This window comes from Anabrus simplex, chromosome 3 (assembly GCF_040414725.1).
Source record: "Anabrus simplex isolate iqAnaSimp1 chromosome 3, ASM4041472v1, whole genome shotgun sequence".
Taxonomy (NCBI): Eukaryota; Metazoa; Arthropoda; class Insecta; order Orthoptera; family Tettigoniidae; genus Anabrus; species Anabrus simplex.
In genome coordinates this window covers 296897949-296914702 of record NC_090267.1, presented here as the reverse complement: position 1 = coordinate 296914702, position 16754 = coordinate 296897949, and the positions used below count along the sequence as shown (strand labels likewise).

At 38.5% G+C, this 16754-nt stretch overlaps 1 protein-coding gene across 2 annotated transcripts in view; it reads left to right on the top strand.

Moving 5' to 3' along the window:
• Ctps (CTP synthase) overlaps positions 1-16754 on the top strand; it is a 140134-nt gene that overhangs the window by 68202 nt on the left and 55178 nt on the right. For both annotated transcript variants that reach the window (XM_067143110.2, XM_067143109.2), the window contains exon 8: positions 6475-6563. In XM_067143110.2, the coding sequence (XP_066999211.1) occupies positions 6475-6563 (89 nt within the window). The remainder of the gene's footprint in view (positions 1-6474; positions 6564-16754) is intronic.

Here is a 16754-nt window from a genome sequence, read left to right as displayed (position 1 = left end):
CAGTATGCTATGAAAGCATTGTTTAAGGAGTTTAAATATGCCCTAATCAAGTGGTTGTACCACTGGTACAATTTGGTTGTAGGAATACCAATTCAATATCCCGCAGCTCAACATTTGGATGAGCAGGGCAATGGTCTGTAAAAAGAATGACTTTTCTGTTCTTCGATCCCATTCTCGTATGAAATGGAAGCCACTGCTTAAAAAGTGCCGATGTCATCCATGCTTTTGGGTTCGCTTCATACATGCACGGAATGTTACATACGCCTTCAAATGCTCGCTGGTTGACTGTCTTGTCGATAATAAACGGTTTCAGTTTATCACTATCGTCCATGTTGCAGCACAAAAGAATAGTTAGTTTTCTTTGCCGCGCTTTCCACCTTCGCATGGGTTGATCTTCACCACAAGAGTCCTTTTCGGTAATGAATTATAGAAAAGTGCACATTCATCAGCTTTGTAGACATCTTGATGATGCTTGTTGTTTAAAGGAGCTTAACATCCAGGTCATCGGCCTGGGCTCGTACTTTATAAGAATTTCATGGAGAATTGGAAGGTAGTCATTGACGGCTTTTTTTGTCTACACTTCTCAATTTGCCTTTTATTGTGTAAAGCGAAATCCCACGTCTGGCTTTAAAGTGGTTTAACCATCCATCGCTGCACTGGAAGTCTGAAATATTTCATCTGAGAGCCAAGTCTTGTGCCTTAGATTTTAACACAGGCCCGGAAGTAGGAACTCCTGCAGCTCGTTTCTGGGTACACCACTCAAAAAGGGCAGCTTCAAGGTCAGCATGGTCGGCACCACACAGTTTTTTACTCCCGCCAGGAATGCTATTTTTAAAAAAGCGTCTTTGATTTGTTCCTTATTTTTAAGGATAGTAAATAGAGTCGAAGATGTTAAATTATACCGCCTGCCTATTTCACTTTTGCTCACACTGCTTTTTTCACAAGCCTGCACAATTTCATATTTTGTAGCCAAATCTAACGATTTTCGTTCTTCACTCGATGTTGTAATGTGTTAAGTCACAGCAGAATGAAGTGGATTTGTTTTTTACCAATACTGTTTTTGACTTAGAAACAGCCAACAACTTGAACTATGCTGTTCACAGAACCAAAAACTGAAGACAAACAGAAATATAAATTAACACTGCACAGTTCAGTCAGTTCACTTTTAATGTGTAATAGGGCCTGCTAGACTTCTTTGCATGTTATAGAAAGAAACTCGATCTTTTGAATAAACAATAGCATGGTCTGTTCACATCTCACACAGAAGGCAATTTGAGACATCGCACTAAGGAAATAACAACTTCAGCAACACAAGAAGTGGTTTTACTCTGGGTATGACAGCAGTAAGTAAAAGCGTCAGATTCAATCACACCACGAGGAACGACAATTTTTGACAGCAATAATAGCAGCTCGATAAAGAACTCTTCATTGCGACAATGCAAAGCCATTACAGGTTGACCAAGCCAACAAATTTGTGACATCCGAAAGAACTACCACTTCGTGTGAACTCTTGATATGAACGAGAGTGTAATGGTACCAATGAAATCGTTTGCGAGAGACCCGCTGCTGCAATTTTTGTCGATCGTTTCTTGGAAGGTTGTATAATCTAATTGTGTAAAACGGCCACACTAATGTACAAATATTTACCATACTGTAGTTCGTGGAGTATCGAAAGTTATGTGGACAAAAATAATCAATAGTGTTTTTTTTTCTAGATTTTTACGCAGAAGTGTATAAATACCGATAACAGAAAATAAAATATGTTAAAATCTCTTGTAATAGCGGATGACTCAGTGAAAGGGTTCTCGTTGTAACCGAAGGCTATTGTACATTTTAATATAGGAATTTTGAAGGGACATGAAAAAACCTGTCGTTACAATGGGGTTCTCGTTATATCCTGTACTTACTATAATGAACTTCTACAGTATCTTCCATGGGTTCTTCTTGTTCTCCACGAATGATTGTGTAAACAGGTCGAAGACGTACACAACCTGGATTTGATTTTGAGACTGCATGGAGTTTGTTAAAAACTCTGACGCATATTTTTCCTGCTATGGTACTACTAAGTTTCAGTTTAGCATTCTTGTCATGGATTCTTGGAAGAGGAAGGCTAATGGTCTCTAGTTTTGTAATGCTCTCTGCTGTCCAAGTAAAATTTCTCTGAATGTATGGAATATCACTGACTGCACTTTGTTAGCTGAATACAATCGGGAATTGTGTGTTGACGTTGCTGACTCGGGAGGAAATGATCTAAATTTGACTTAACGGCTTCAAAATGTTCATGGGAGTCAACTGCCCATCGTGTAAGATGGTCTCAGGTGGCAAGGCTACATGCGGTACATGTCCTTTATAACATTGAACTCTTCGGGCTTCCAGAAATACGTTTCGTGTTGATGCTATTAAATCATTTAGTTCATTAAATTGCTTATCAATTCTTCAGCACCACGTAACGCCGGTGCTAAATATGTGAAATTAACAGTTTAGGGTGAAATACTTTAGGTATTTTAGCGGCTGTTGGCATGTAGGCCACAACATCTGAATACAAAACGTACACTTTATCTGCTTGTATGCTTTCAGGCTCCAAAACTTTAAACCAGTTATTAATAAATTGTGTAATCGTTGCATGGGTTGTTTGTTCCAGGATTCTTGAACAGATTAGGTGTGACTTGAAGGGGGCTTCTTCATCTACTGTTCCAACTATAAGTTTGGCAATGTAGTATCCCAATGTGTCTGTCGTTTCATCTACTGTATAACAATCCAGACAGAGTAGTTCTCAATAGTGATTGGACATTCGATTCTTTTTACTGAATCGATTAATTTGATTCCGTTCACGTTACTGAATCGATACAGTGATCCGATTCACGGCACATTAGTCACCGTTCCTACTGCATCTGTGTAGTATGTACTGGTAAGACAGCAGCAACAGTATTCAGTGCTCGCAGCTGCCATCTGGTCTTCATTCTATGAACTCATTTCTTAGGAAAAAATGCTAGTCACTCTAATACATTGAAGATTTCCGGCGACACAGTATGGGAAAAGTCTAGGATGAGGAAGGTAACATCCTTGGCCTTATTTAAGGTACAGTCCCAGAATTTCCTGGTGTGAAAATGGGAAAACTATGGAAAACCATCTTAACGACTGCCGACGGTGGGACTCGAACCCACCATCCCCCGAATGCAAGCACATAGCTACGCGATACTAACCGCACGTCCAACTCGCTCAGTCATTTTTGAAAATATGTATTTTTCTATCACCTGAGGATTTTCTTAAATCGTCATATTTTGTATAGGGTACCCAAGATGTACAGTAGCCCGCTGGTTTTCTGATTCAAGATATTGTTGGTTAAGTTATTGCATCAGTCTGCTCACTTACTGTCCACATATGATCAAAATCTTGTGCAACGATGTGACATATGAACTGAGACAATACTGAGCCATTCTTCCCAATATAAAACAGGTACTTTTGAGTGGCCATGAGCATGACTCGTAGTCATAGGGCAGGCTAGAGTCGAGTTTAATTATCAAATGTCAACTAAGTTATAATACTAAGATTCATTAAACTAATAAATAGTATAACCTAATAGCCTGCCTACTTACTAGCTACTTTAGAATTATGTTTTGACTACTTTTTTAACACTGCAAATAAATCCATGTATTATTTTTACTCCCTGTAAGATGAGGACAGTGAATGCATGTGGCTATTATTTTCAAATGAGCTGAGCTCAAGAGTCCATTATAGCTTACGATTCTTTCAGTGTACCATGGCTCACTGTATGTCTCGCTGCAGCGGAAGCTCGGTTCTCCGCCAGTGTCCAGTGTGCCAATAAGGAGCTGTGTATATCTTGTGTCTCACTGAGCCGTGCTCGTTCACGATTCTTCGATGTGCCATGATTCACCGTCTCGCTGCAGCGGAAACTCGGCTCTCCGTCAACGTCCAGTGAGTGCGCCACTCAGCATTGTCCGCTGGGAGTAAGCTGAATCGTGTGCCGTGTGCTCGCCGTTCCTGTGAATCGATTCACTTGGACACTTGAATGAATCGATACACTTCTTCGAATCATGCATTCAGTAGCCAACACTAGTTCTCAATACCATTTCGAATAGATTCCAGTACAGTAGAGTCCATTATAGCAAGAGTTGATAATTGCAAAAAAAAAATCATCACTCTAATGGATTGTTGTTATATTCAATTTTTTCGTAAAAGTCTGTAGAAAACCCATACACATTAAAATCGGTATGAAACGGCAATCTGTTTGTTCAAAACTTGCTTTTTTGTGAATGATATCCACAAGATCATATAGATGTTAATTCCCATAAGGAACCTCTAATATTTATCCCAAATGAGTAAATTTATAGTACCAATATAGTTGGTCTGTTATTGGACATAATGAATTTTCCAGCTAACTCATTCCTGGTTTGCCAGAATTTCGCCCCAGTGTGCTAAGTTGGGCTCATCATGTGGTAAAAGCACACTTACCCAAGACACATGGCTAGTGCATACCTTGGAAGCCACTGTGTAGGCTACTCGGAGCCACCGGCAGTTCCAATGCACAATAAGAGACTTGTCTCATTTTCAAAAATTGATGCCTGCCTAGCCATCACATGATATACAGTAGATGTTGATTCCCATAGGGAGCCTGAAATATTTGTCCCTAATGAGTAAATTTATAATACCAATATAGTTGGTCAGTAATTGGACATTATAAACTTTCCAACGGGAAAAGTATAACTGTCAGAACCAGAGTTTGCAGACATTTTGCATTTTCAGCTGTTTCTTAGTAAAGGAATGGAATATGTAATTATATAAGGATCTGGGCCCTACTAATTACACATAGAACTATGCTTTTTAATTTTTTAATTCAGAAAATTTGTTATCGCCAAATATTCCATTCTCTAGATATGGGATGGTAAGCATGTATTTCCGTTTCTTCTCTTCATGCACTTTGTGTGAGATTGTTGTCTATGGGTCTTGAATTTGATGATCGTGGTCACCAGGTTGAAAGACAGTGGTGTAGATTCTGCTCATTCTGCTACCAGTGGGTGGGTTGCAAGAACACAATTATAGGTTCGTCAAACGCTGTTGGTCCTATTAAGTGTTTGTGGAGTGTTGTAAGAACAATCTTAAATTCCTCTTAAAATTATTATAGGACTAAGACAGGACAATAAACTGTCAACAAGATCATAAAAGGTTGATATTATTCGTTATTTGTGTTCTTGTATCCAAAGAATTACCTGGATTTGTCATCATCAGATACTGGTAAGCAAAAATTGAACACTTATTGCAAAAAACTCATGTTTATCATGTATGATGGCATAGTTGTGGTGTATAAAACTGTTTTATTCTTCATTATAGAATCATCATCTGCCATTGAGGTTATATTGGCATTGTGGTCTTCCAAGACCAAGAATATTCAGGGACAGAGCCAATCTTTTAGAAGAGTGTGATAATATGGATTTTAAGATCAGATGTAAGTTGCCAAAGGACATGTTCATGGCTGTCATGCTTGTAGTTGCGCCTCGTATAGAAAAACACACATCTCGCAGTATGGCAGTGTCACCAAGTAACTAGTTACTGATTGCGTTGCTCTACTATACAGCAGGAGCATTTCAGAATGTGATAGGGGATCATATTCATGTTCACAAGTTTACAGTTTGTAGAATAATAAGAACTGTACTGTGTATCATCGCAAGAATGAGAGACCAATTCATAACTATGCCTCAGGGCAATTCTCTACTAATAGTAAAACTTGATTTTTTTTTTCAATTCAGAATTTCACTGATAATATTGGAGATTTCCTATTCTGGCAATAGGAGTACGAACAAAGAAATTCACAATATTTGTTGTGCTGTCAGTTTGTTTTATTTTCTATAATGTCCTTGTATTTTACAACAATGACCAGGAGAAGCACGTTTTCTCTTTCAGAATAATCTTTGCCTCTGTTTCTCTTTTATTATTATTATTTTGTTCAAACAGTTCCCAACAAAGAACTACTGTAATTTTATTACTACTCGTATACAAAACAAACTGTGAATACAACTTTACTATATTAACGCATGATGCTCCACGTGTTCAGTGACATCCAATCTACAATTCAGAAGTAAGTTCAAAAGGGCCCTCTTACTCCATTCATACACAAATACTGTATGCGAGAAGTGACAAAAAAATAATGTTCTGCGTTTTGCCTGACACCATACAGAAGATCAAAATAATGTTAATGCTACACATGCTTACTCGATCTTTAACGGAAAGGGCTTCTAGCAGTCTGTTAGTTAACGCGGATGTTAAAAAGTTTTCTGCAAAAGGAATCTACTGGTGCAGCATTGAAATGTTAAGTTGTTCAATAACAGACCGTAAAGAGTATTTTTAAAGGAACTTAGATGAAACCAGCCCATTGTCTCATATTTTGTGCATGAACTAAAAGTAAATATGTTTTAATCTGCTAACTCATATTCATCATATTTTTTCTGTTCTTTGTAGTATATTGAAGCTGCAACCCTTGAAGAGGAGACAAAACTAACTGAGCCAGTACAATACCATGAAGCATGGCAGCAGCTCTGCAAGAGCGAGTGAGTATCGTTCATTTATATCAAGAAAAGGCATTCAGAACTATATGCTGCTGTTTAACCACTTTCGTACCACGTGCTGATCAGATTGCTGATACGAAATGTGCCAGAACCAATTGAATTGGTGCTATGAATTCCTAATGCTTAAAGGCTTCTGCTAATAGATGTCTCTGGTTGTTTTACCATATTTCACCACCTAATCATCACATCCATTATTTTCAATACAAAAATCGGATTTTGCAATTTCATTGCATAATCATTGTACTTCCAGACTTTGTTCATCAGTTTGTTTAAAAGTTAAATGGAACTACAGTGTAAGTTGCATATGAATGCACCATTTAAATATGTATGTGGCTTATTGGCAGTTTGGCAACACCGTCACATTTACGAGATGTCTACAACATATAAATAAATAATACCGGTATACGTACTACGCGGGGATTATCGGTAGTTTGACAATGTGGTCGTGAGACAGTGTTACAGTTTATACACCAGTGACATATCATGAGTTCTTATTTGAAATACATAGGCAGTAAGGTATCATTTATCGACAATGTTGTTGGGAATTGCACACTGGTGTTCTAGTACACTTCTGTACCAGGAGTGTACTGGTATCAGAACGCACAGGCAAACTGCAACACAGTGAGTTATAGAAAATCTAATTCCTGAAAAATAAAGTTAATATTTGCTCTTATCAGTGGTAAACATCAGAATGAATGCATTCTTTTTTTCATAACGTTGTCATGTTCTTGTGGTCTACTATAATATATAACAGAACGTTCCGGTACTGGGAAATTTACGAGTAGGTACACCCCTGTTTGCAACTCGTGTACTTCATCTCTAGTGGACCTCTATGTTGTGGGAGTGTGTAGGCTTTTCCCGTTTCGTTTTTATTAGGTACTCTCATGGAAGTATCGACTACTGTGGAATGTACAGGAAGCCTGTGTGTGTTTGTAACTTGATTACTGTAAACGTGTGCATGAGAATTAAAGTTTTATTTTGTTTTTAGGGTTGTTTGTAGAAATATTTTGTTTTTGAATACAATATAGTAAAACCTCGTTAAGACGTTTTTGCAGGGGACAAGAAAAATGAACGTGTTAAGCGAGAAAACATACTACTGAATATACGAATAAAAACTATCCAACAGGGATATGGAAACACTAGGTAAGATTTTTTTCCGACATGAGGGCATTTTACGTCATGTATCCGCGGGTACAGTGAAAACTATATCTACCCTTTCTAACAATGAGAAGAAAGTATAAAAGGGTGTGACAAACACGAGAGAACAAATATGCTGGGGCTTATAAAATAACAAGTGCACCGAAAGGTTTGAAAAACACCAAACAACAAATATGAAAACATATGCACTGGGGCCAATAAAAATATCCAAGTATTATTACATATCACACTCGTTCTAGAACAAATGTTCGTAGAAGCCTTTTATTTCGGAGCAGTGGGTTATTAAACATTATTTTCTGATCGCACTGTTAGACAATGAATTGGAGGTTACACTCGTCCATGTGCGACCAGGAGGAATCAGAAAGAATGACTTTGACCACTATTTTGAAAAACTTCGTCCTGTAGTTGAATGATCGAGTCGAAACTTGAAGGTGCAACTTCAGCATTCGCGACCTCTGCTTAAATGCGGATGCCAGTCCGCTTTCTGAAAGATTTTAATTTTGTCTTCATTAGTAAGGAATTTCAGGACTTTTTCTGTTACCATAACTAGGCTATCCCAAGCCTAATATGCACCATGCTAGTCAGTTTCATGCAATTGTGTTTCTAATCCAGATAAAGCTTACGGCATCACGCAACAAAACTTTTCACTGTACCACTCAACACAAAATGAAGTTCTAACTTCTGAAGGGAATGCGAAATACCAGCACAAATAGGCTCACTTTTTGTGTAATCACGCAACTGTGGCAACGGCTCTTACCCGAGTTGTAAATCACGTTTCTTACACAAGGGATGACAAATAACTTTTTCAGGGCTAGGAAAAATGTGATCATACTTGTAGTAAGCGGTAATTGCAAAAATTTGTGATGATATAGATGTGTTTATATGTTCCTAATCCAGATATAGGCTACAATATCATGCAACAAATATTTGCTACACTTTACTGTACCACTCAACACAAAATGAATTTCTAACTTCTGAACGGAATGTAAAATACAAGACAAATATTGGGTCGATGCATAAGTTCGTGTAGTATTCTTTTGGGTTGGCAACAATGCGGCGTGAAGGGATTGTTTATCGTTATTCCATTGTTTTAACTGAGTTTGGAGTTTGTGTGTTGTGAAACTCACGTTTTCTTGATTGTGAACAAATTTGTATATTTCAGACAAATGGATATGGGATATCAAGTTGAGGAAAGTGGGCATTTCAGACACATTTTACTCTTTGAGTTCAACCGAGTATCCAGTGCAGCAGGAGCTGCGAGAACAATTTTTGAAGTGTACAGTAGTTTTGGCTACTGAATGCATGATTCAAAGTAGTGTATCGATTCATGGAAGTGTCCAAGTGAATCGATTCACAGGAAGGGCGAGCTCACGACACACAATTCAGCTTACTCCCAGCGGACAATACTGAGTAGCGCACTCATGGCTCACTGGCGGGACACTGGACGTTGGCGGGCAGCCGAACTTCTGCTGCAACGAGACAGTGAATCATGGCACACCGAAAGAATCGTGGGCAAGCACGGCTCAGTGAGACACAAGATACCCACAGCTCCTTATCGGCACACTGGACACTGGCAGAGAGCCGAGCTTCCGCTGCAGCTAGACATACAGTGAGCCATGGCACACCAAAAGAATCGTACGCAGTCACGGATCAGTGGGACACAACACACACGCAGTTCATTATCGGTACACTGGACATTGGCGGGGAGCCTAACTTCCTCTGAAGCAATACATACAGAGCCATGGTACACTAAAAGAATCATAAGTTATAATGGACTCTTGAGCTCAGCTCATTTGAAAATAATACCCACTTGTATTCACTGTCCTCTTCTTACAGGAAAGTTTAAATAATAGATGGATTTATTTGCAGTGTTACAAAGGTAGTCAAAACATAATTCTAAAGTAGATAGTAAGTAGGTAGGCTTAGTATTATAACTTAGTTGACATTTGTCAATTAATTAAACTCGACTCTAGCCTGCCCTATGACTACGAGTCATGCTCATGACCACTCAAAAGTACCTGTTTTATATTGGGAAGAATGGCTCAGTATTCTCTCAGTCCTTATGTCACTTTGTTGCACAAGACTTCAAGGTGGGCAGTAAGTGAGCCGACTAACTCAATAACTTAACCAACAGTATGTTGAATCAGAAAACCAGTGGGCTACTGTACATCTCGGGTAGCCTATGCAAAATATGACGATTTTAAAAAATCCTCAGGTGATAGAAAAATACATATTTTCAAAAATGACTGAGCAAGTTGGACGTGTGGTTAGTATCGCGTAGCTATGTGCTTGCATTCGGGGGATGGTGGGTTCGAATCCCACCTGTTGGCAGCTGTTAAGATGGTTTTCCATAGTTTTCCCATTTTCACACCAGGAAATCCTCGGACTGTACCTTAATTAAGACCATGGCTGCTACCTTCCTAATCCCAGACCTTTCCCATCCTGCGTCACTGGAAACCTTCGTTGTATTAAAGTGACTAGCATTTTTTTCTAAGAAATAAGTTCATAGTATGAAGACCAAATGGCAGCAGTGAGCACTGAATGCTGTTGCTGCTGTCTTACCAGTACTTACTACACAGATGCAGTAAGAGCAGTGACTCTAATGTGCAGTGAATCGGATCACTGTATTGATTCAGTAATGTGAACGGAATCAAATTAATCGATTCAGTAAAATGAATCGAATGTCCAATCACTAGTGTACAGGAATGAAGCAATTGCTGAAAGAACAGCACAAAAATGGTGTTCCCACTTTCGAGCAGGACAGTTTGACTTATCTGATGATCCACATTCTGAAAGACCTTCAGATTTTGATGAAAATCGCTTGAATGAGTTGCTTCATGAGAATCCTCGTCAACCAATGCGGGAAATGGCTTAAGTTTTTGAATGTGATCAGTCAACTATTGTACGCCATTTGCATTCAATGGGTAAGGTACAGAAGTTGAGGACAGAGACAACAACCAGTCTTATTGCTCCATGATAATGCTCGTCCGCATACAGTGCAAGTGATCAAAGGTGTGATTGCTGAACTTGGACGGAACCTCATCCTCCGTATAGCCCTTACCTTGCCCCCTCATATCTCCATCTTTTCCGCTCTCTTTCTAAAACACATTCTGGGGCAAGTGTTTCCTAACGGAGCTTCTCTTGGTCAATGGCTAACAGATTTCTTCCAGTCCAAACCAAAACGGTTCTACAGGCGAGGCATTCAGCTGCTACCTGAACGTTGACAGGTCATAGAGAGTGTAGGTGAAAACATCACTGTGATTGTGAGTTACAGTGCATGACATGACAGTAAAATAAAACATAAGAACCGCACGAACTTATGCATTCACCCAATAGACTCACTGTGTTATTCAACAATCTTGCTGCTAACCGGCAAGCAAAAGTGAACATTTCTGAGGCTAACGGCTTGCTCCCTGAATGTGCAAATTATCCTGTGAAGTTCAAGAATTTAAGGCCTTTTTCTGTAATCGCACAATTGTGGCAACGAATCTTATTCAAGTTGGAAATCACATTTGTTTCGCAAGGGATGACAAATAACATTTTCAGGGCTAGGAAAAATGTGATCGTACTAAGCGGTAATAGCGAAAATTTGTGACGCGATAAGTGATGTATTTTTATATAGATTTAATACGGTGTTAATCGGGACTTCGAATGTACAACGTGCTAAGCGGGAAAACATGTTAATGAGAAATGCACTAACAACGTTTCACTGTAATACTATACAGTTATGGACAGTAATTTATATAGCAACACATTAATGCATGAAGCAGTTACTTGTAATTATGGATAATTATACTAGGTGCATCAAATATAAACCGGAATTAAAAAATTAGCGGCTCCGGTAGTGCACAGAAATGGGTGGGGCTTTGAGAGGATGTTGGTGGGAATTTTCGGAGTAGTGGTCTTGATGCTTCACACCCCGCAGAACGACTGCGCCCTTGAGTATGCCATAAGCGAGCAAGAGGTACACACGTCCATTGTGTGGCGCATCATCATCAAGTTTCTGATGAAAGAAGGCACCAAAGCTTCGGAAATTTTGAGAAGACTCCGTGCACACTTTGGGGACGCAACTCGTTCAAAGAGCCAGGTGTATGAATGACACAAACAATTTCTGGCAGGGCAGGAAGAAGTGGAAAACAAGCCCCACCAAAGACGACCACGGACAAGCATCACTGCAGACAACATTTGTGCTGTACATGACCTTATTGAAGAAGATTGGTGCATAAATATTTCTGAAATTGCTTCACTCGTAGGAATAAGATTTGGAAGTGTTCAAGCCATCATCAGTGATGAACTCGACCTTTGGAAATTGTCTGTCTTGTGGGTCCCGCGTCGCCTCACCCGGGAACAAAAACAAATTCTGCCAGGATGTTTGTTAAAGGCATCTGAATCGCTACAAGGAGGAAAGATAAGATTTTTTGCATCGCATTGTGACGTCTGATGAAACTTGTCTTGATTACACCCCGGAGTCAAAACAAGCAAGCGTGGAGTGGCAGGAATGTGATACTACTGGCCCAGTCAAGGCCAAAACACGCCTTTCTGCTGGAAAGGTGCTTGCAGTGGTTTTCGGGACTGCGGGCATTTTGCTTGTGGATTTCTTGCTTGAACGAAGGACAGTGAATGCAGCCTATTACAGCCATCTTGTGGTCGAGACAAAAGTTGCATATCTCAACAAACGTCGTCGACAATCAATCCGAGATATTCTTCTTCTGTGTGACAATGCAAGGCCACACACTGCTGTTGTAACATGGGAAAAACTGGAGGAAATGCATTGGACACCTCTGGAACATCCTCCTTACAATCCCGACTTGTCACCTCGTGACTACTGCTTCTTTGGACCACTGAAAGTTGAACTGAGAGGAAAGCGAAGGCTGCAGCGGTAGAGGAGTACATGCACAACTGGCTGCACACACATTCTTCTTCTTTTTTTGAGGACGGCATTAAAAATTTGCCAGTTTGAAGGAAAAATGTGTCCCAAATTCAGGAGACTATGTAGAAAAATGAGGTGCGTGTTGTGTATTTGTTGGTGGATTCAATAAAATTTTAAAAAATAATTCTGTTCATATTTGATTCACCTAGTAGAAGCTATTCTGCTACCTTCAAGCTGAACAAGATGGTAACAAAGCAGTGTTAACAAAATTTTCAGCAGGTAGAAAATCGGTACATGACTGACAGAAATTAAGACAAGCTAAATAATACAAATTATTCTAGACGTGCGTTTAGATGTCCAGAAACAGGGAAGTGTCCAAAAATTAATGAAGAAGTGTTTGTGCACGTCAATGAAAGTCGCTGCAGTGTGTCATGTTACAAATGAAGGCACGGGAGGTAGTGCACAAACGAAATGTTCCTATAACTCAGTTTAAGGCGAGTCGTGGAAGGGTTATGAGGTTTATGCAATGACACAATTTGTCGGTGCGAAGAAAAAAAAACAGTTTCAAGGATTGCCTGCTGATTACACGGGCAAGATTGCAAATTTTCGCCAATTCATCTTACGTTTGTTCCAGAAAAATTCATACTTACTTTCTCAAATCGGTAATGATTATCAGGTTCCAGTCTTTATCAGTACCGTATGCCATGTAACAGCGCTATTGCACTATAAAGATCATGGACTGTATTTATGAAAACCAGCAGTGGTGAGAAATTACGATGCATGGCAGTGCTTGCCGTTAAATCTGATGGTAGAAATTTTCCGCATTACATAATTTTCAAGAGGAAAATTATGCTTAAGCAAATGCAGTTTCCCCTGGGAATGCGTGTACGAGTGCAACCGAAGGGTCAGATGGTCGTAAAACTCATGCCGAACTGGTTTAAAACTGTGTGGGATAGAAGACCGGGTGCATGATTGAAATAGCCGCCTCTTCTTTTGTTAGATAGATTCCGAGGTCACCTCGTGAACGAAGTGGAGCAATTTCTCAATTAAAATAAGATACAACCGGTAGTCATTCCCAGTGGCCCAAGCTAATTTACAGCTAGTGGATATATATGTATTTTTTTTAAAACATTTCAAGACCTCTTACGGTGATTTTACGAGTGGATGATGGGCGACAATCAGCAGTTGACACCTGCTGGAAATAGGTGTCCATGTGTAATATTTTAACTTGAATGCTCCAATTAGTAATAAGTTCATTTTTATTTTCAGATTGGAGAAACGTTCGCCGAACTGTTGCGAATAAATAATGAATTTTGATTTGGAATCTTTTAATTATTTTGATGTATATACGCGATTATTACATGCACCTTAAACTTGTACAAAATACAATTTTGTTATAAATTAATTTTTTCAGTAATACAAATACTGGTATTAAAATATTCTTTGTGTAATGGTTGCACCCTACTATTTTTTCGAATATTTTGGTATAAGAAGTGCGACAATTATGCGGTAAAAAATGATATTCAGTTAGAAAACTGAGGTTTCAAGCTTTCATAAGATCCTGCTTTCCTGCTTGGGGATCTTTGACATGAAGGGAGTTAATATTCTGAGATATTGAGGAGCTTCGAGTTACAGGCAACATGGCAAGCTGTAGTAGAAATGGCTTCATTTGCTGGCGTGGGTGATGATAGATTGTTAGACTCAGCTTTTAATGATAAAAGGTATGGAATTAATCAAGGGAATCTGCCACCTAGGCAATAGCTCTAAATTGAGATCAATGTTGATTGATTGATAGTCACAAAGCTAGTTGCAAATAGACGATTGTGGAGGTATTTAGTTAATTCACAGAGGCATGCTGACTGAACGCTGAAAAGCACGAGTTTACCTCTTTAAGTGTTTTTTTAAAATTTTGTTTCTCATAATTAACTTTGTACACTTCTGGTAAGAAACAGATGTTCCTTCAATGGCTTATTTCTAGATGTGTTCAGAGGCTATAATGCAAATGTTAGGAGTGCTAGGTATCTCCATATCAGTCAATAGTTACGTAATGATTTTTGCTGAGTGGTGGTGTAATCTGTTCATTTCAAGTACAGCCAGGTTTTTGAAAAAAACAATGTGGACAATTTACCCGAACTTTCATTTTGTTTATAATTGCCTGAGAGTAGAGTTGATTGTTTAAGAACATGATTACCTGGCACAAGCAGTTCAACTACTCATAATTGACATTTACTGACGAAGTATAGTGCAATCCTTTTCATGAACCCTGTGGATGTTCAGTGAATATTTAATGTTCAATTTTCAAAATCCCCCAATGGTTCAAGGTGGTGGTGGTGGTGGTGATGATAAGAAAATAAACCATTTTAAACTAGAAAACACACTATTGAATACTCAAATAAAAAATATTCAAACTAAGTTTGATAGCTGCAGTCACGTAAGTGTGGCCAGTATCCAGTATTCGGGAGATAGTAGATTCGAACCCTACTGTTGGCAGTCCTGAAGATGGTTTTCCTTTTTCCCCCCATTTGTACACCAGGCAAATGCTCGGACTGTACCTTAATTAAGGCCATGACTTCTTCCTTCTCACTCCTAGGCCTTTCCTCTTCCATCTCACCATAAGACCTATCTGTGTCGGTGTGAAGTAAAGCAACATGTTAAAAAAAAAAACAAAAAAAAACCAACTATTCAACAGGGATATAGAAGCATTTTATACCAGTGATATTCAACCACTGTGCCGTGATCGACCGTCTAGGAAGCCATGGATTTTTCATTGAAATAGTTGTGAGAATAATTTTTGGTGTTGGTCAGCGTATATGATCTTGGAGGAATTCCACTTCAGATGTTGGTCAAGCTGCATAAGAAACCATAACATCGAAACCAAACTGTAGCAACTAACAAGACAGCAGCAACAGTGATTTTTGCGTTCTTTAACTGTTCGTTTTTTATTGTTGCGACTTTGTTATAAAGTTAATAAACAATGGGAAAGTTCTTACATTTGGCTAGTGTTAGTAAAAATTAACTTTGAGGACAAAAAAAAAAAAAAAAAATTGGTCATGAGGATAGAAAATGCAAGTATGAAAAATATGACAATAGTTACTTGGATTTTGGTTTCAGAATCACTCCTGCGGACAATGGCAAGCATCTGCTATGTGTTTTGTGATGCTACCTAGTAAATTGAAGCACTGCTTAGAAGGTGTTCCTGGAAATGACATGGCCAAACCAAGGGGAGTAATTCTCCACAAAATTGACGATCTCAAATAAAGCTGTTCTGGCGTCCTACAGTGTAGTTTACTGGTTAGCGAAATGTAATATAAGAAATCCCATACAGTTGCAGAAGAACTGATTCTGCCATGAGCTATTTGGCAGGGTATCCACTATGCTTGGAGTGTCCGTGGCAACGCAGCTTTTGCCCATTTTGTCGGACACTACAATCAGTCGTCAAATTCAAGATCTAGAAGAGGATATTCGTGAACAAATTGGGAGAGATTTTGGTTTGCAACTTGTTGGGGCCATTGATGGCAATAGAGATACTCATTTAATTTATGTGCAAATTGTTGCTGAATAAAGTAATGAAAAGTTGATTTTTTTTTTTTTTTTTTAATTTTTAGGCCCGACAGGCAAAGATATGTTTGAAATTGTGGACAATATCATGACAAAAAATAAAATTGACTGGGACATTCCATGCTTGGACATTACACTGCCTACAAACACTTACCTGCAGCAGAGCTCCTTATTATTTTGATCCATTGTTTCATCATTAGAGAAGCACTTGCTTCACAACATACAAGTGTTGATTTTAATGAACTTCTGCAAACTGTCATAAATGTTGTGAACATATAAATTCATTCTCATTGTTTAAGTAAACACTAAACAAAAATTCAATAAGCTAAAAAAATCCCAAGGAATGTAAGAAAGTATGTGCTAATCACAGTAAAATAAGAATATATAATATATAAGAATATAGAAAAGAAAATATTAAAAAAGGAATATTTACATAACAATCTGTTCGCTACTAATTAGATTCTTCTGTATTACCAAATAGAAATAAGGTTATTGCAATGATAGTTTCTAGTTTATATGCGAAGGCAAAAGTTTGTTTGTTCATTATTCAACTTCATAGGAGATACAGTTCATATTAATAGAAAGAA